This window comes from Nicotiana sylvestris, chromosome 6 (assembly GCF_000393655.2).
Source record: "Nicotiana sylvestris chromosome 6, ASM39365v2, whole genome shotgun sequence".
Lineage (NCBI taxonomy): Eukaryota > Viridiplantae > Streptophyta > Magnoliopsida > Solanales > Solanaceae > Nicotiana > Nicotiana sylvestris.
Genome location: NC_091062.1, coordinates 80,845,564 through 80,863,010, shown reverse-complemented (window position 1 = coordinate 80,863,010; position 17,447 = coordinate 80,845,564). Strand labels below are relative to the sequence as shown.

The 17,447-nt window shown below is 40.2% G+C and overlaps 2 protein-coding genes across 2 annotated transcripts; both read right to left on the bottom strand.

The window, feature by feature from the left end:
* Positions 1-6,130: 6,130 nt before the first annotated feature.
* LOC104229442 (uncharacterized) lies at positions 6,131-7,699 on the bottom strand. The gene is made up of 4 exons (XM_009782097.2): positions 7,468-7,699; positions 7,175-7,395; positions 6,476-6,979; positions 6,131-6,283 (listed from the first exon to the last, which is right to left on the bottom strand). The coding sequence occupies exons 1-4, from the start codon at positions 7,697-7,699 to the stop codon at positions 6,131-6,133; spliced, it is 1,110 nt and encodes a 369-aa protein (XP_009780399.2).
* Positions 7,700-11,350: 3,651 nt separating this feature from the next.
* LOC138870841 (uncharacterized) lies at positions 11,351-16,112 on the bottom strand. Its single transcript, XM_070148681.1, has 5 exons — positions 15,874-16,112; positions 14,991-15,304; positions 14,720-14,838; positions 14,125-14,628; positions 11,351-11,422 (listed from the first exon to the last, which is right to left on the bottom strand). Exons 1-5 carry the CDS (start codon positions 16,110-16,112, stop codon positions 11,351-11,353), a joined length of 1,248 nt encoding a protein of 415 aa, XP_070004782.1.
* Positions 16,113-17,447: the final 1,335 nt, after the last annotated feature.

Here is a 17,447-nt window from a genome sequence, read left to right as displayed (position 1 = left end):
GAGAGTTGGAAAAGAAGATAAGGGTAATTCGTCTAAAACAGGTCCTACATCTTCACGGCCAAATCCGCTAATGAAAAGTTGGTCAATAGACTCACGAGTATCGTGGGGAGTGACGTCATCGTCAGGAATTACTATTGGAGTTTCAACAGGTTCGATAAGAGAAACCGACACTTCAGCTTCGTCATTAGGTACGATGCGTCTCCTAACTCGAGGCCTTGTCACTAGGGAGCCCTCATTTCCCACTTCTTCAGAGTCTTCCTCTTCTGCAGCTTTTCTTTTTACAGAAGAAGAACCCAAAACTATTTCCCACGCTCTTTTTAGAGAGATACGGGTTCCTGAAGGAGTACGGGTTCCCGAGGAAACACGAGAAGCCGCAACTGCTTCAGCAGTAACTCCTCGAATAGCAAATCCTGACGAAAAAAAAGATAGAAATTAGAGCAATAAAAGATAATATAGACACGAAAGGCACAAAATATAAATTCTTACCATGAGTCTTTACCTTCCAACCAAAACGGTTAGAAAGTGTTTTCCAAGACCTACCGTCCATCAGTGCGATCTTCAGCAATTTATCTACCCAACCACAGAAGTTGGGAACATCCCCCACAACTCCCATGGTTGCTAAAAAAAACAACAAAGGCAAAATTAGAGAAGTTGGCAAATTTGAAGGAAAAAGGTACAATAAGGTTAAAAGACTTACGTGCAAAATTCCACTTTTCAGGGAAGGGAACATTATCCTCACCCACTAAACCAACAGTGGGGGTAGCAACAAATTGGGCATACCAGCCGCGGTCTTTGTCATCTTTGGGACTCACCAAAACCCTCTTACTCCTGGCTACTAGTGTAAAAACACCATTGCGAAAAAGCCTAGGTGAGTAAAGATGAATCAAGTGGGGGAAAGTAAAAGGAACTTCAGCTTTAGTGGCTAAATTCCTTAAACAAGCAACATCCCTCTATACGATTGGACCAATTTGGCCCAAACAGACGTTGAAGAAACGGCAAATTAGAGAATGACTGGGTTAATCGCTGGTCTGAACCCTAAAGTAAAAGGGTATCTGTAAACAAAAGAAAACCCAGTTAAATAAGAAGTTATCCTCTGATTCGGATTAGGGATAATAATGGAAAAATCGTTACTCCAATGACAGTCCTTACGAACCACAGGAGTCAAAACTTCAGTAATTTGAGTGGGGTAAGTATCGACACGATCTAAAGCGGTAGTCTGGTTTCTAAGAGATTCCCTATCGTGGTAAAAAGATAATTCTGTAGGGACTATCTCTTCTACTAAAGGTTTGCGTAATGGTTCAGAAGGTTCTTTACTCCTAGAAGAAGATTTGTGAGAAAGGGAACCTCTGGTTCTAGAAGAGGGACCAGAACTAGAAGAAGGCATAGACGAACCACCTCGAGTAGATCCTAAGCTACGAAGCCTACCTCCCTTTCTATGCCTAACAGGGGCATTGGGTAAAGAATCAACAATGGAGACTTCTCGAGGGTGAGGGTTTGGTGAAGACATAGCGAAGATGAATGATGTAAAGAAGAAGTAAACAGAGAATGGGGAAATTAAGTGTTCAATAAAACTTTATGAGGTAAAAGACAAGGGAAGAAGTTATACTTATATTGATAATCGACCGCCAAAGATAAAAATGCAGTAAAGGAAGGATCACAATTATGATAACTGGCACTTCGTAAATAGTGGAACCGTAAAAACCTTGAAAGAGGCTGCAAAAGCTGCAGAACCAATGAAAAATTGATATGTGTACGGAGTATTAAATGGAAGTGACAATTGAAGCGTCAATTTTGTCATAACATTAATGGTGACAAAAATTCTCGTTTTAATGAAATCCACTTCCCAAATATTCAACTGATAAATAAATGGAAAGTGGGGGGAGTATCTGTATTGGGAAAAATTACATTTATATAAGGATGACGTGTCGAGACACGTGGACTGGTCAAATAGTCAAAGAATTACAATTAATCAAGAGGCACGAGCAGCAATAGAAACGAGCAAGGACAAAGGAAAAGGCACGGGTGGCCGTACCTGTTTAAGTCATTTATATCCAAGAATCAAAAGGAATGGATCTGACCATAGTAAAGAGCGCAGATACAAAATTTGACAGACATTAAATACTGGATACGTTAAGGAATTTGTATTGATTATAATGATTATGTAACGTAGCATTCAATGTCTTTAATTATTCATAATAGCCTCATTATGATTTGGGGAAAACGCATATCTTTAAGATACCTATAAAAGGGAGGTATCTGATCAATTGTAGGGACAAGGGATACCATCGGAATATACTTTGATTTACTTGTTTTTCTCTTGATTACATTCTAATTACTTCAAATTACTTTCCTTTGCGTATTCTTTTGATTATCAATAACCCGTGTTCTTCTAAATTCTAGCTTTGACCGAAATTCTTTTTTTGGTTAAACAAAGCTATACTCCATTTTCGCTATTAATTCTTCTTAGAGATGACTACATCAACTGTGAACTAAACTAAAGGGTGAATGTTTTCTTTCCATTTTTGAAATCTGGAGACTTACCAGCTAGCAAAGCAAACTATTAGTTTTTGGTTTTCCTTCTCAAAACTCCAAAGAAACAGAAAAGGGAAAGGTCTAGGGGTGGTATGCTATGGAAGAATGGCTAAAGTGTGCGGTTGGTTTCTCTTTCTTGGAGATCTACTCTTGAGCTTCGGATGATGCATGGAATTTTGACGGAATAACGCAGACTAAAATATACGTAGTCAGCTCCAGCGCCAAATCACTCTTCTTCTCCCCTTTTTACGTCTGCCCTCCTACTTCTATATATGAATATGTCTAGTAGTGAGGTCAAAGATGTGCAGGTGGTTTATAGATGTGTGTGATCGTGTGTGTGTGCCAGTGAGACGTGAAAGGTGGGAGGAGTTAGGGGATTGGGACGTCAGGAGTCATGGATGAGTTGGAGGTTAAATTTGTTACAAACTTTTTAAACAAAACACGTGAGTAATTGCTGCTTCTTTCTTTTCTTTTCTTTTTTGTTTATTTTCTTTTATTAAATAGAATTCAAATAAGTATTAAGACAAAAAATATTAATTAACTAAATCTAGACTAACAATATATATATATATTTCTTTTATTTAAAAATAAGAACTAAACTTATACTCTAAGAATGTGAATAGTTTTTGTAGTTTTTAATTTTCTTAAATAAAACCTATTAAGAGTAAGATAAAAAGTTTAAAATATCAATATTAGACCTAAAAAGAAATATTTACACTAAAATAGTATAGAATTTGGGTGTGGTAAAAAATTAATTGTTCACAGCATGCCCCTCTTTGCTTGAAAACATGAAGAGTTTTCAGGCAAAGAAAAATGAACAAGGTGACTAATTTTTGACCTCACTATTATTTGAAAAGGAAAAGATGATAAAAGAAAAAGATGCGACCGAGCCTTGATTTTAGGCAGCCTACATATCCCGGATTATAAAGGAATCAGGTCACGTGTAGTTCAAGTGGAAGAAGAGTAATGGAGTATGCTTAGATGGAGAGTCGAGCGAAGTTCCGCCGAGGTTCCGATCCGCGGTTCCTAATATTACATCAAAATGAAAAGAAAAATTACATACTCTTGAAATCTAAGAGTTACAAAATTCCTATCTAAATACTATTTGGAGTCTTGACTTGATTCTTGAGTTGCTTCTCCCATTGACTTTAGACTGAAACTTGATGCTCTCGATGCAAAAGACTATGAAATATTCTCCCAAGCTTGATTCTTGATCAGATAATGAGAAGATGGATTTTGACACCCTATGTCTTCGCATGCATTATGTCAAAGTTGGTTGCAGCTGATATTGAGATCAAACGTTCCACTTTCTCTGGAAAGAACTGAAATCTTAATTTTGCACATCCAATCCGTACTTTACAGAAAAACCTACAAGCCATCACAAACAAACAAGACGAACAAAAAATTTCTGCCCCAGTTTGCACTAGGAAATTTTTGTGAGTTATTGAAAACACAATAAATTCGCTATTGCAAAATGAAGAATTGAAAGAGAAATGGGCTCTTTTTTTTCTTTTTGATAATAGGGGATGTGGTACCCTATGTTTGCAACAAGAAATGCAACCAGGGGATGTAGTACTCTGTGTTGGCAATGAGGTGAGGTTCTTGGCTCTCTAAGATTCTACTAGGGAATGTCGTACCCTATGTAGGCAGAAAATAATGCGACTAGGGGATGTTGTACCTTGTGTTGGCAATAAGTTGAGGCTCGTAGCACTCTGGGAGGCTAATAGGGAATGTCGTACCCTATGTGGGCAAAACGTAATGCAACCAGGGGATGTAGTACCCTGTATTGGCAATAAGATGAGGCTCATGGCACTTTAGGATGCTACTAGGGAATGTCATACCCTATGTTAGCAATAAATTGAGGCTCGTGGCGCTCTGAGATGCTACTAGAGAATGTCGTACCCTATGTTTGTAACAAGAAATGCAACCAGGGAATGTGGTACCCTGTGTTGGCAATAAGGTGAGGCTCTTGGCATTTTGAGATGCTACTAGGGAATTTCATACCCTATGTTGGCAGAAAGTAATGTAGCCAGGGGATGAAGTACCCTGTGTTCGCAATAAAATGAGGCTCGTGGCATTCTAGGATGCTACTAGGGAATGTTGTACCCCATGTTTGCAACAAGAAATGCCACCAGGGAATGTAGTACCCTGTATTGAAGATAGGGTGTTGATTTCCTATAATGAAACTAAAAATAACATGATTACGTGCAAATTGGAAGGAAATCATGGATTTGAGAACTTCACTTGGTGATGTTCAACTTTCCACGAACTGTTTCACTAAACTATTCTGTTCCTATTCTAAACAAAGAAAGATTCGTTAGTTTTAAAATGGTGGTCAGTTTGTGGCCTTGATCTCTTGGGCGACTTGACCTAGTGTCCATTGCACTTGGTAGAACAGCTGGCTCTATCAATGGTCGTACGAATTACCGGGAAATTCCGTCTTTACTTTCTAGAGATCTTCTTTCTCAACATCAAAACCTGCCTATTTTGCGCCTATACCCATTTTTGTTTGCGGTGCAAACAACCTTGCTCCCAAAACAACTTTTAACCGAGTAACTTTTGTTGACCCTTGACACATTGTTCATTCCTTCAAGCCATTTGCTCGTCAAGGAAAATCAATGATGGCTTTATGCCTTTGCCCATACTGTTTATGCCCAGAAATTTTCTTCATACAACAGGAAAACTGTAACCAATTTTGCAACCTTTTCTTTGCTTTACTTTGACAAAAATTAGACTGAAAGGGACTCAAAAAAGTAATGCGAAAGAAAACAAGAAGGTGAAATAATAGGTATTATAACTTAATCAAGAAGCGTCCCTTTCAAGGGGAAAAAATAAGAAAGGAGTTATCTGGAGGAATATGGTGACTTCAATGAATCATGACATGCACTTTGGACTGGATGCTCGATCCGCTTGAATTGTCTAATTCTCGAAATCTGTTGTAAAATTTACTTTGAAACTGAGTTCTTTGTCTTAACCATGCTTCTGCCGGGATATAAGAAGACCTAAAATCGATCAACCATGCTCTTTGTGGGTTTTCACCAATTGACCTCTCTCATTTGCCTTTTCTCAACTCAACATCGCCTTATAGTGATCGTGAGGGTTTTCACCAAAAAGACCCTCTAATTTATTTTTCTCTCTTTACAATGGCTGAGGCATCACCCGCAATATACTGACTTAGCATTCTCAAAAGTTGATCAGAAGGACTTAAAAGGGAAATGTAAAAAGAACTATTCAACTGAATTACAACTTTTGGAACCATTTTGATGGAACAACCGTCAAAAATAAAATAAAATCATGCCCCAGTTTCTTTGAATATTGGGAAAATGTGGATTTTTATTTTGGTGTGACCGAACCCCAGAGTTAGGCTGCCTACGTATCCTTTTGGAACCAGGTCAGACGTAGTTCAATTTACATGAACTTGTTTTGATGATAGTTTTTTTAAGTACATTGGTTCCAAAAGAGGGGAAAACAAAGAAATATAAACAAGGCTTCAAAGGTCTAACTAGGGTTGACCAGTGTTTGGTAGCAAGAATGATAGCCTTTCGTCATCCCAACCTGAGAATGCTAAGTGTAAACAAAATGCCCTAATATAAGCATGTCAGACATAGTATCTCTTGACCGCATCTACGTTGATGGATATATCTGTCACCTTTCCATCTATATCTGCCAAGTGTAGAGCTCCTTTTGACAATACTTTTTTGATAAGGTAAGGACCTTGCCAATTCGGGGTGAACTTTCCTTTTGCTTTTTCCTGGTGCAGAAAGATGCATTTCAAAACAAGCTGTCCTACCTCGAATTTTCTTGGGTGCACTTTCTTATTGTAAGTGTGTGCCATTCTTTGTTAGTATAACTGACCAAAACAAACTGCCGCTAAACGTTTTTCATCAATTAAACTCAACTGTTCCAATCGGGACTTGACCTAATCAATGTCCTCGATTCTTACTTCAACAATGATTCGAAGAGAGGGAATCTCAACTTTAGCAGGTATGACTGCTTCAGTGCCATAAACCAATAAGTAGGGTGTTGTGCCAACTGATGTACGGACAGTTATCCGGTATCCTAAAAGAGCAAAAGGCAGTTTCTCGTTCCATTGTCTAGACCCTTGGACCATCTTCCTAAGAATCTTCTTGATGTTCTTATTCGCAGCTTCAACAGCTTCATTAGCTTTGGGCCGGTAAGGAGTAGAATTGCGATGCTCAATTTTAAATTGTTCGCATACCTCCTTCATCATATGACTATTCAAATTAGCAGCATTATCTGTAATAATGGTTTTTGGAATACCGAAACAACAGATAATGTTGGAGTAAACAAAGTTTACTACTGCTTTCTTGGTGACTGCCTTCAATGTAATAGCTTCCACCCATTTGGTGAAGTAATCAATTGCAACCAAGATGAATCTGTGCCCATTTGAAGCTTTTCGCTCGATTGGGACAATGATGTCCATTCCCTAAGCAACAAAAGGCCAAGGAGCCAACATAGGATATAACTCTAAAGGAGGCGAGTGAATCAAATCACTGTGAATCTAACACTGGTGGCACTTGCGAACAAAACGAAAGCAATCTCGCTCCATAGTAAGCCAATGATATCCTGCCCGAAGGATTTTCTTTGCTAGAACATATCCATTCATATGTGAACCACATACTCCTGAATGCACTTCATTCATAATCATTTCAGCTTCTTTGGCATCCACACATCTCAAAAAATTCAAATCCGGAGTCCTTTTGTATAGGATTTCCCCACTCGAAAAGAAGCCATTAGAGAGTCGCCTAATGGTTCTCTTTTGATCCCTATTAGCATGTTTCGGATATTCTCTTATTTTCAGATACTGTTTGATATCACGGTACCATGGTTCTCCTTCTAGTTCTGCTTCAATTGTATTGCAATAACCATGTTGATCCCGAATTTAAATTTCTAATGGGTCAATGTGAGTATTACCCGAATATGGAAGCATTGAGGCCAGGGTGGCCAAGTCATCAACTAATTCATTGTGAAACCTAGGAATGTACCTGAACTTGATGGACTTGAACCTCTTGCTAAGATCTTCCACGCATTGTCTATATGGAATGAGCTTGATGTCTCGAGTCTCCCAATCACCTTGAGCCTGCCGAATAAGCAAATCTGAATCTCTCATCACCAACAGTTCATGCACCTTTATGTTTATTGCCATGTTTAGACCCATGATGCAAGCTTCATATTCTGCTGTGTTGTTTGTACGGAAGTAACTAAGTCGTGTCGTGGCAGGGTAATGTTGCCCAGTAGGTGATAGAAGAATTGCCCCAATCCCTACGCCTTTGATGTGACAGCCCCATCAAAGTATAGTTTCCAAATTTGACTGTCATCTTGGACTAGTCTTCAACTAAATTAACTTCTTCATCTGGGAAATATGTGTTCAAAGATTCATATTCATCATCAACCGGGTTTTCTACCAGATGATCAGCCAAAGCTTGTGCCTTCATGGCAGTGCGAGTGACATAAACAATATCAAACTATGTGAGCAAGATTTGCCACTTTGCCAATCTGCTAGTTAGCATCGACTTTTGAAAGATGTATTTCACGGGATCCATTCGGGATATGAGGTAAGTTGTATAGGCCAAAAGATAATGTCTAAGCTTCTGAGAAACCTAGGTTAAGGCACAACATGTCCTTTCCAAAAGAGTGTATTTGGCCTCATAAGTGGTGAACTTTTTGCTCAAATAATATATTGCTTGTTCCTTTTTGCCTGTGGCATTATGTTGACATAGAACACAACCAAAGGAACCATCCATTACTGACAGATATTCCTTGATCTTATCAAAAGCTTCTTGGCACTCATCTGTCCACTTGATAGCAGCGTTCTTTTTCAACAACTTGAAAATAGGCTGACATGTGGTTGTAAGCTGCGCTATGAACCTGCTGATGTAGTTCAACCTCCTGAGCAAACTCATGACTTCTTTTTTATTCTTTGGGGGAGGCATCTCTCGAATGGTTTTTATATTGGAAGGATCTAACTCAATGCCTCTTCGACTAACTATAAAACCCAAAAGCTTCCTAGAAGGAACTCCAAATGCACATTTGGCTGGATTGAGTTTGAGATTGTACTTTCGTAGCCTTTCAAAGAACCTTTTCAAGTCTTGCACATGGTCATCTTGTGTTCTGGACTTAATGATCACATCATCAATGCATACTTCAATCTCTTTGTGCATCATGTCATAGAATATAGTAGTCATGGCCCTCATGTAAGTTGCCCCTACATTCTTCAAACCAAATGGCATGACCTTATAACAATAAGTTCCCCATGGAGTTGTGAAGGCGGTCTTTTCTACATCTTATTCATCCATCAGAATTTGGTGATATCCGGCATAACAATCCACAAAAGATTGGATCTCATGTTTAGCACAATTGTCAACAAAGATATGAATGTTGGGTAAGGGAAAGTTGTCCTTTGGACTTGCTTTGTTTAAATCCCTATAGTCAACAAAAACTCTAATTTTCCCATCCTTCTTTGGCACTGGCACAACATTTGTTAACCATGTGGTATATCGGACGACCCTGATCACATTTGCACTTAGTTGCTTCGTGATTTCTTCTTTAATCTTATCACTCATATCTGTCTTAAAATTCCTTTGTTTTTGTTAGATTGGTGGAAAATTAGGATATGTGGGAAGCTTATGGACCACTAAATCGGCACTCAAACCCGGCATGTCATCATACGACCAAGCAAATACATCTCTGTACTCGAACAAAACTTGAATTATGGCATCTCTCGTCTTTTATTCAGTATGAATGCTTATTTTTGTTTCTCTGGTTTCTTCGGGACTTCCCAGGTTAATTGCCTCAGTTTCATTTAAGTTAGGCTTAGGCTTATTCTCAAATTGATCCAATTCCCTTTTTATTTCCTTAAGAGCCTCATCTTCATCATACTCAACTTCTTGATTCATTATTTCGAGATTAGACAACTTTTTAAGATTTGGGCATGAATTTCGCGTGCATGTCATGTTTTTAAAGCCAACATTGACGAAACTAAAAATGATAAGAAATTAACAAAATTAGGGAAAGGAAAAGACAAAATTCTACTATAAAACTGGAACTTCATTTCATTGAATTTGAAAGGATAGAATGGTTAACATCAAAGCAAAGCAATTAAACTAAAATATCTGGATTACAACCTTGAAAATAATCCAAATACAGAAAAAGCAACAAAACAGACTACTAAGACTCCTTCCTGATGGGAAGAGGAGTTGCTTCCCAGTTGTTGAGCGAGGTATTTGGACCAATCAACTGAACACTTGCACGGCTAGGGCCCTCACCAACTTGAACCATATTGAATTCCATAGAACATCTCCTTAAGACCCTGGCAAACTTCATCAATGTTATCCTGAGCAGAAGGGTTTTGGACTTCTTCAAATTGTGGCTTGACAAAAGAGTATGCAATGTGAGGGATTGGTTCCAACCATTCTTTTTGTGGGCCTTGGCTCTGTTTATGGCAGCTAATGTTGGTTTAAACCACAAGCCAAAGGTATCTTTCTTCGAAAAGGGAGCAATAAGGTTCACAATTCCCTGCAAAAAGGATCCTAATCTGTTTCCTGGTTCATAGCCGTTCCTCAACATCAGTGAAGCTACTATCATAGATGTGGCTGAAAGACGGGGATGCAGAATTGGTTTTCCTTCTTCCACTTGGTCCACCTCAACCACCTTAAATGCTTGATATATGAGGGATTCACATCCTTCCTTGGCCTCGGTACATGGAATGGACGGGTCATTATAGACGGATGAGTTGTCCTCCCCATGAAAACCAATTTCTTGCCTGTCATACTCGAATTTGGCCATTTTATGTGGGGTGGATGGTACAGCTCTGGCCATACGGATCCACAGCCTTCCCAGAAGAAAATTGTAGGAAGTTTTCATATCCAACACTTGAAAGACAATGTTTAAATCAACCGGGCCAATTGTCATGGTGAGTTCGATTTCCTCAATAGTGTCTCTTCTTGAACCATCAAAAGCTCTGATGCTGACACTACTAGTTCAAATTCTGTTAGTATCAATGTTCAGCTGTTGTAATGCCCTATGACTCCTGTGATTAAAAGCTTTTGATTGTCTCTTGTGATTTCCTTGTTCTTGTATGATAGTTCTTTCTAATAAAATGGTGTTTAGTTATACATACTAGTAATATTTAATGGTACTAACGTCCCTTTTGCCGGGGGCGCTACATTTTTGAATGAATGTAGGTGGCTCCATAGCGGACAGTGCCGATCACGCGTTGCAGAGTATCCTCCTCTCGAAGTCTTAGTGAGCCCCTTTTTCCTTCAAGGGGTTATGTTGTACATCTTTTGTTGTAAACTTCCACTTTTGAGGTATAGCCTGGTCCTTGTTGCCGGCGTTGTCATAATTGTCTTTTGTATTCTTAGAGACTCCATAGACATTTGTGTGGGTTATGTACGGGTGTTGTATGAGTCTATGAACTAGGTTATAATCCTAAACTTTTGTTTCTCTAAATTGTAACTGTATGGAATCTTGGAACTTAACTACGATTTAAGGTTGTGATATAAAATGAACTATCTATGTTGAATGTAGAATCTCTCCTATTATATAAATAAACGAAAACATGGTTTTCTTAATCATTTTGAGTTGGGTAGAAAGTGTTTGATAAGGCTTGATCAGTTGGGTTCACTCGACTGAGCGCCGGTCGTGCCTCCCGAGGTTGGGGCGTGATAATATCCCTGGTCTTACAGGAATCAGGCCGTATGTAGTTCTGGATTCATCGGCGAAGTATACCGATAAGGTCATTTCAAGAACAGACGCAACATCTAGGGTTGGGTGAGTGAATGGTTGACAGGAATGATTAGGTTTGATATGGCTTAGATAACTGGAGTGGGATTGCTCCTGTTGGGATAGCCGTTGCTTGCTGGGTTACCTGCAAATAGAAGCAATACAAATGTATACTGTGCATAAATTAAACATGATGCAGGTTCCCGTTGGACTATGAAAGTTGTCTTCGGACGGTTAGGGATGTCGTCCTTAGATCATGATGTCCTGGGCTATGAATTTCTCGATGAGAGATTTGCCGGCCATAAAATGATGTTCTCATGACATGAAGATGGTGCCTCCGAACCATGACGCCTTTGAATAATGATATGCAAATTTGAGCGGTCCTCACGCCATGGCATGGTGTTTTCCGGCTATGAGGATGATGCCTTTTAGACTACGATGCCTTTGGATAGATTGGCGATATTTTAGCCCATGATATGCAATAATATGATGTTAACAAGACAAAGCTTAGTCTCACAAAATGGAGGGCAGAGCTTAGCCCGATTGGAAAGCAAATTGATAGTGCTAGAGATAGAGCAATATTTGTGCCGAGGGGATGGTGATTAGCCTCATGCGAATGTGGAGGCAAGGATTAGCCTCATGCAAATGGGAGGCAGAGATTAGCCTCATGCAAGTATGGAGGCAAGGATTAGCCTCATGCAGGTATGGAGGCAAAGATTAGCCTCATGCAAGTCTAGGAGGCAGGGATTAGCCTTATGCAAGTATGGAGTCAAGGATTAGACTCATGCAAATGAGAGGCAAGGATTAGCCTCATGCAGGTGTGGAGTCAAGGATTAGACTCATGCAAATAGGGAGGCAAGGATTAGACTCATGCAGTTATGGAGTCAAGGATTAGACTCATGCAAATAGGGAGGCAGGGATTAGCCTCATGCAGGTATGGAGGCAGGGATTAGCCTTATGCAAATAGGGAGGCAGGGATTAGCCTCATGCAAATATGGAGGCAGGGATTAGCCTCATTGAGTCAAGGATTAGAGTCATGCAAATAGGGAGGCAGGGATGATCCTTATGCAGGTATGGAGTCAAGGATTAGACTCATGCAAATAGGGAGGCAGGGATTAGCCTCATGCAGGTATGGAGGCAGGGATTAGCCTCATGAAAATATGGAGGTAGGGATTAGCCTCATGGAGTCAAGGATTAAACTCATGCAAATAGGGAGGCAAGGATTAGCCTCATGCAGGTATGGAGTCAAGGATTAGACTCATGCAAATAGGGATGCAAGGATTAGACTCATGCAAGTATGGAGTCAAGGATTAGACTCATGCAAATAGGGAGGCAGGGATTAGCCTCATGCAGGTATAGAGTCAAGGATTAGATTCATGCAAATAGGGAGGCAGGGATTATCCTCATGCAAAGAGCACATAACAAATAAAGGTAGTATATGTCTTAGCTGGAGATATATTCGGTGTCTGATGGCCTGATTGATAGTGATCTTGCTACGTGAATGTTATCGTTACGTCGGATGTGCCTGCGTTCAAAGAAAAATTGTAAGTTTTGTGAGGGGAAGGTTGGTTCGTATTTCTGTCGGCTGGCTTTGCTTTACTCCGTTCTGAAGCCCTTTCGAGTTCCCCTGGATGACACCCGACTGTTGTGGAAATAAAGTTTTCGAAAATATGTAATTATTGATAAAAATAGAGTTGTTTTGGAAACGTATTAACATATCAAGTAAATTTTGATGAACTAGTGACTGTAACACATCTCGAAGGCATTGCAGCTCTCTCATATCAGAATTTTGAGGGTCCTCCTCAAAATTCTACCCTAGTTTGGTAGATGATCTTTTGACCATTTACGAATAATGGATCTTGTCGAACCTTCTCCAAAATTTTGAGAATCCTTCTCAAAATTCTGCCCCAATTTCTTGACTGGCTACTGACCGTCTAACACATGTTGGCGTTGGATGGACCTGCTCCGGAATTTTGAGGATCCTCCTCAAAATTTTGCCCCAGTTTCTGGTCTTGGGGGAAATGAAAATTTTATTATGATATGACCCAACCCATAAGGTTGCCTACGTATCCCCTCTTAAACGGGAATCAAGTCAAGCGTAGTTCGATTACATCAGATAAGGAAATGTACATAATCTAAGCATAGCATCTCTTGACTGCATCTAAATTGATTGGTTTTGGCCAGATTTCTCCATCCATTTCTGCAAGTATGAGTGCTCCTTCTGTTAGTACCCTATGGACCATGTCCTGGTGGAAATTGCCTTGGTTTGACCCTTTTGTTGAAATCTTTGGATATTCTGTTCTGATAAAGTTGGCCGTGCCACACTGCATTCATCCTCTTTCCATCTATAAGGGCCAATTGTTCATAGCGGCTCCTTATCCACTCTGCATCGCTGAGTTTAGCTTCCTGTATGATTCTTAAAGAAGGAATCTCTACCTCAACTGGGATGACATCCTCTGTACCATAAACCAACATGTAGGGAGTTGCTCTGGTTGATGTGCGAACTGTAGTGGGATATCCCAAAAAAGCGAAAGGTAACTTCTCATGCCACTGTTTGTGGTTCTCTACCATTTTCCTTAGTATCTTCTTAATGTTTTTGTTGGCGGCTTCTATGGCTCCATTCATCTGAGGCCTGTAGGATATTGAATTCTTGTGCTTGATTTTGAAAGTTTCACACATAGCTTTCATTAGATCACTGTTGAGATTGACGGCGTTGTCGGTAATAATGCACTCGGGAACTCCGAATTGGCAGACAATACGACCCTTGACAAAATCTGCGACGACTTTCTTGGTTACAGCTTTGTAAGATGAAGCTTCTACCCATTTTGTGAAGTAATCAATGGCTACCAGTATAAACCTGTGTCCGTTTGAAGCAGTAGGCTCAATCAGACCAATAACATCCATTCCCCAAGCAGCGAATGGCCAAGGAGAGCTTGTTGCATTGAGCTCATTTGGCGGCACTTCTATCATGTCGGCATGCACTTGACATTGAAAGCATTTGTGGACATACTGAATGCAATCCGTCTCCATGGTCATCCAAAAGTAACCTGCCCTCAGTATCTTCTTATCCAAGATGAAACCATTCATATATGGACCACATGTCCCAGCATGCACAATCTCAAGTAGCTTAGAAGCTTCCTTTGCGTCGACACACCTTAGTAAACCCAAATCAGGAGTTCTTCTGTACAAGTTTTCTCCACTGTGGAAGAAGTGGTTTGACAATCTCAAGAGTGTGCATTTATGGGTGTGATTTGCATGCTCTGGGTATTCTCCTTTTGATAAGTATTCTTTGACGTCATGGAACCAAGGCTTTCCATCTACTTCTTCCTCAACATGAGCACAATATGATGGCTAATTATGGATCCTCACCGGAATGGGATCAATGTATTTCTTATCCAGATGTTGTATCATGGATGACAAAGTGGCCAATGCGTCAGCAAACTCGTTCTGAATTCTGGGCACATGTCGGAATTCTATCTTTGTAAACCTCTTTCTCAATTATTGCACATGGTAAAGATATGGCAATATCTTGGAATTCTTGGTGGCCCACTCTCCTTGTACCTGGTGCACAAGCAAATCTGAATCACCGATCACCAACAACTTCTGAACGTTCATGTCGACTGCCATGTTGAGTCCTAGTATGCAGGCTTCATATTCTGCCATGTTGTTGGTGTAGGGAAATTTGAGTTTAGCAGATACCGGATAATGCTGACCTGTTTCTGATACCAAAATTTCCCCAATGCCCATTCCTTTGAAATTTGCGGCTCCGTCGTAGAACATCTTCCAACCATCATATGCTTCAGTAATGTCTTCCCCTACGAACGACACTTCTTCATCAGGAAAATATGTTTTCAAAGGTTCGTATTCTCCTCCCACCGGATTTTCAACAAGATGATCTGCCAATGCTTGTCCTTTGACCGCTTTTTGAGTTATGTAGACGAATTCGAACTCACTCAATAGTATCTGCCACTTAGCTAACTTCCCAGTTGGCATGGGTTTTTGAAATATATATTTCAAAGGATCCATCCTGGATATGCGGTATGTAGTATAGGCACATAAGTAATGCCTCAACTTCTAGGTTGTCCAAGTTAAAGCACAGCAAGTGAGCTCCAGCAGAGAGTACCGTGCTTCGTAAGATGTAAACTTCATCTCAAGTAATATATGGCTTGCTCCTTTCTTCCTGTCTCGTCATGTTGTCCCAAAACACCCCCGAAGGCTCCATCTAATATAGATAGATAGAGTAGCAAAGGCCGCCTCAATTCTGGCGGGACCAAAACTGGTGGTGTGGATAAGTACTCCTTAATTTTGTCAAAAGCTTTCTGACAATCCTCGGTCCAACTTGTTTCGGCATCTTTTCTTAGCATCTTGAAGAAGGGCTCACATATGACTGTGGACTGTCCTATGAAGCGGCTGATGTAGTTGAGACGTCCTAGGAAGATCATCACATCCTTTTTGCACTTAGGTGGTGGTAACTCCTAAATAGCTTTGACTTTAGATGGATCCAGCTCGATCCCTCGACGATTGACAATGAATCCCAATAACTTTCCTGCAGGAACCCCGAATTCACATTTTACGGGGTTCATCTTCAAGTTGTACCTCCTTAGTTTGTCAAAGAACTTTCTCAAGTGTGCTATGTGATCTGCGTCCCTCTTGGATTTGATAATGACATCGTCCACATACACCTCTATTTCTTTATGTATCATATCATGGAATATGGTTATCATGCCTCTCATATAAGTGGCCCCAGCATTCTTCAAACTGAATGGCATCATTTTGTAACAGTATACACCCCATGGTGTAATAAAAGCTGTCTTCTCTGTATCTTCATCATCCATCCAAATCTGGTGATAACCCGCGAAGCATTCTACAAAGGATTTGATTTCATTCTTGGCGCAATTATCGATCAGGATGTGTATATTCGGCAACGAGAAGTCATCCTTGGGACTTGCTCTGTTTAAATCCCGATAGTCAACACATACTCTAACCTTCCCGTCTTTCTTCGGAACTGACACAATATTAGCTAACCAGGTTGGATATTCGACCACCCTGAGAACTTTGGCTTTGATCTACTTGGTAACTTCCTCCTTGATTTTCAGGCTCATGTCTGGCTTGAACTTTCTGAGTTTCTGTTTTACTGGCGGACACATGGGATTAATAGGCAAATTGTGAGCCAGTATGGAAGTGCTCAAACTAGTCATGTCATCATATGACCATGCGAAAATGTCCTCATATTCTTTTAGGAAACGAATGTACTCTTCCTTCTCTGTTGGTGAAAGTGAGTGCTCATGCTGGTTTCCTTAACGATCTCGGCGTCTCCCAAATTTACTGCTTCGGTTTCGTCCAGATTGGACTTAGGCTTATTCTCAAAATTTTCCACCTCCTTGACAATTTCCTCGGGTATTTCATCTTCTTCCTTTGAATTACTATTCTCATGTTGCGTTGCCTCATTACATGTCACAGTCACTAGTTCATCAGGAAAAGTAATAATAACGCTGTGGAAGGAAAAATGTAAAGATAGTAGTGAATAATAAAGAGCAAATGCATTTGATTAAAACTTGAAAAATTGTCCAGTCAAAGTGTGGCTCGATGAATCGAGCATTTATTTTGAAACAAGTAAATCTTAATTTTTAAATCTTAAACAAAATTACGGGAAATCTTAAATGCCGAGAATGGCTATAGAAGTAAATTCTGCCAAGCTACCCAGGGACTCGGCGGGCTCGAGATGGTGTGGCGGTCCAGTTCTTGAGAACATCTCCCTTCGCCACAGTCTGAATAGTGAGGCCTTCTTCCTCCCCCTCCTTAACTATGGCACCACAGTCCATGTCCTTATCCTCCAAGAACAAATTCTTCAACCCAGCTAGTGCTTCTTCCTCTGCAGTCCCCCATACTGTGTCAGCCTGATGAAAAGCTTGTTCCAACCGTGGCACTGGTTGCTCAAGAGGGTAATACGGTCCGCGCCATGGAGGCGACCAATCATTGTACTCTTACCATGTATACTGGTATCCAAGCCCAAAGGTGGTGCTATGATTTTTCAACTGTATTGGTCTGGTGATACCTTGGAGGTTCTTTCCCAATCCTTTGCCGAGTTCATATATAGACCATGCTAGGATGCTTTCTATTTTGCTACTCCACCACTTATCCTTCTTGACAGCATTGACCCGTTCGATGTG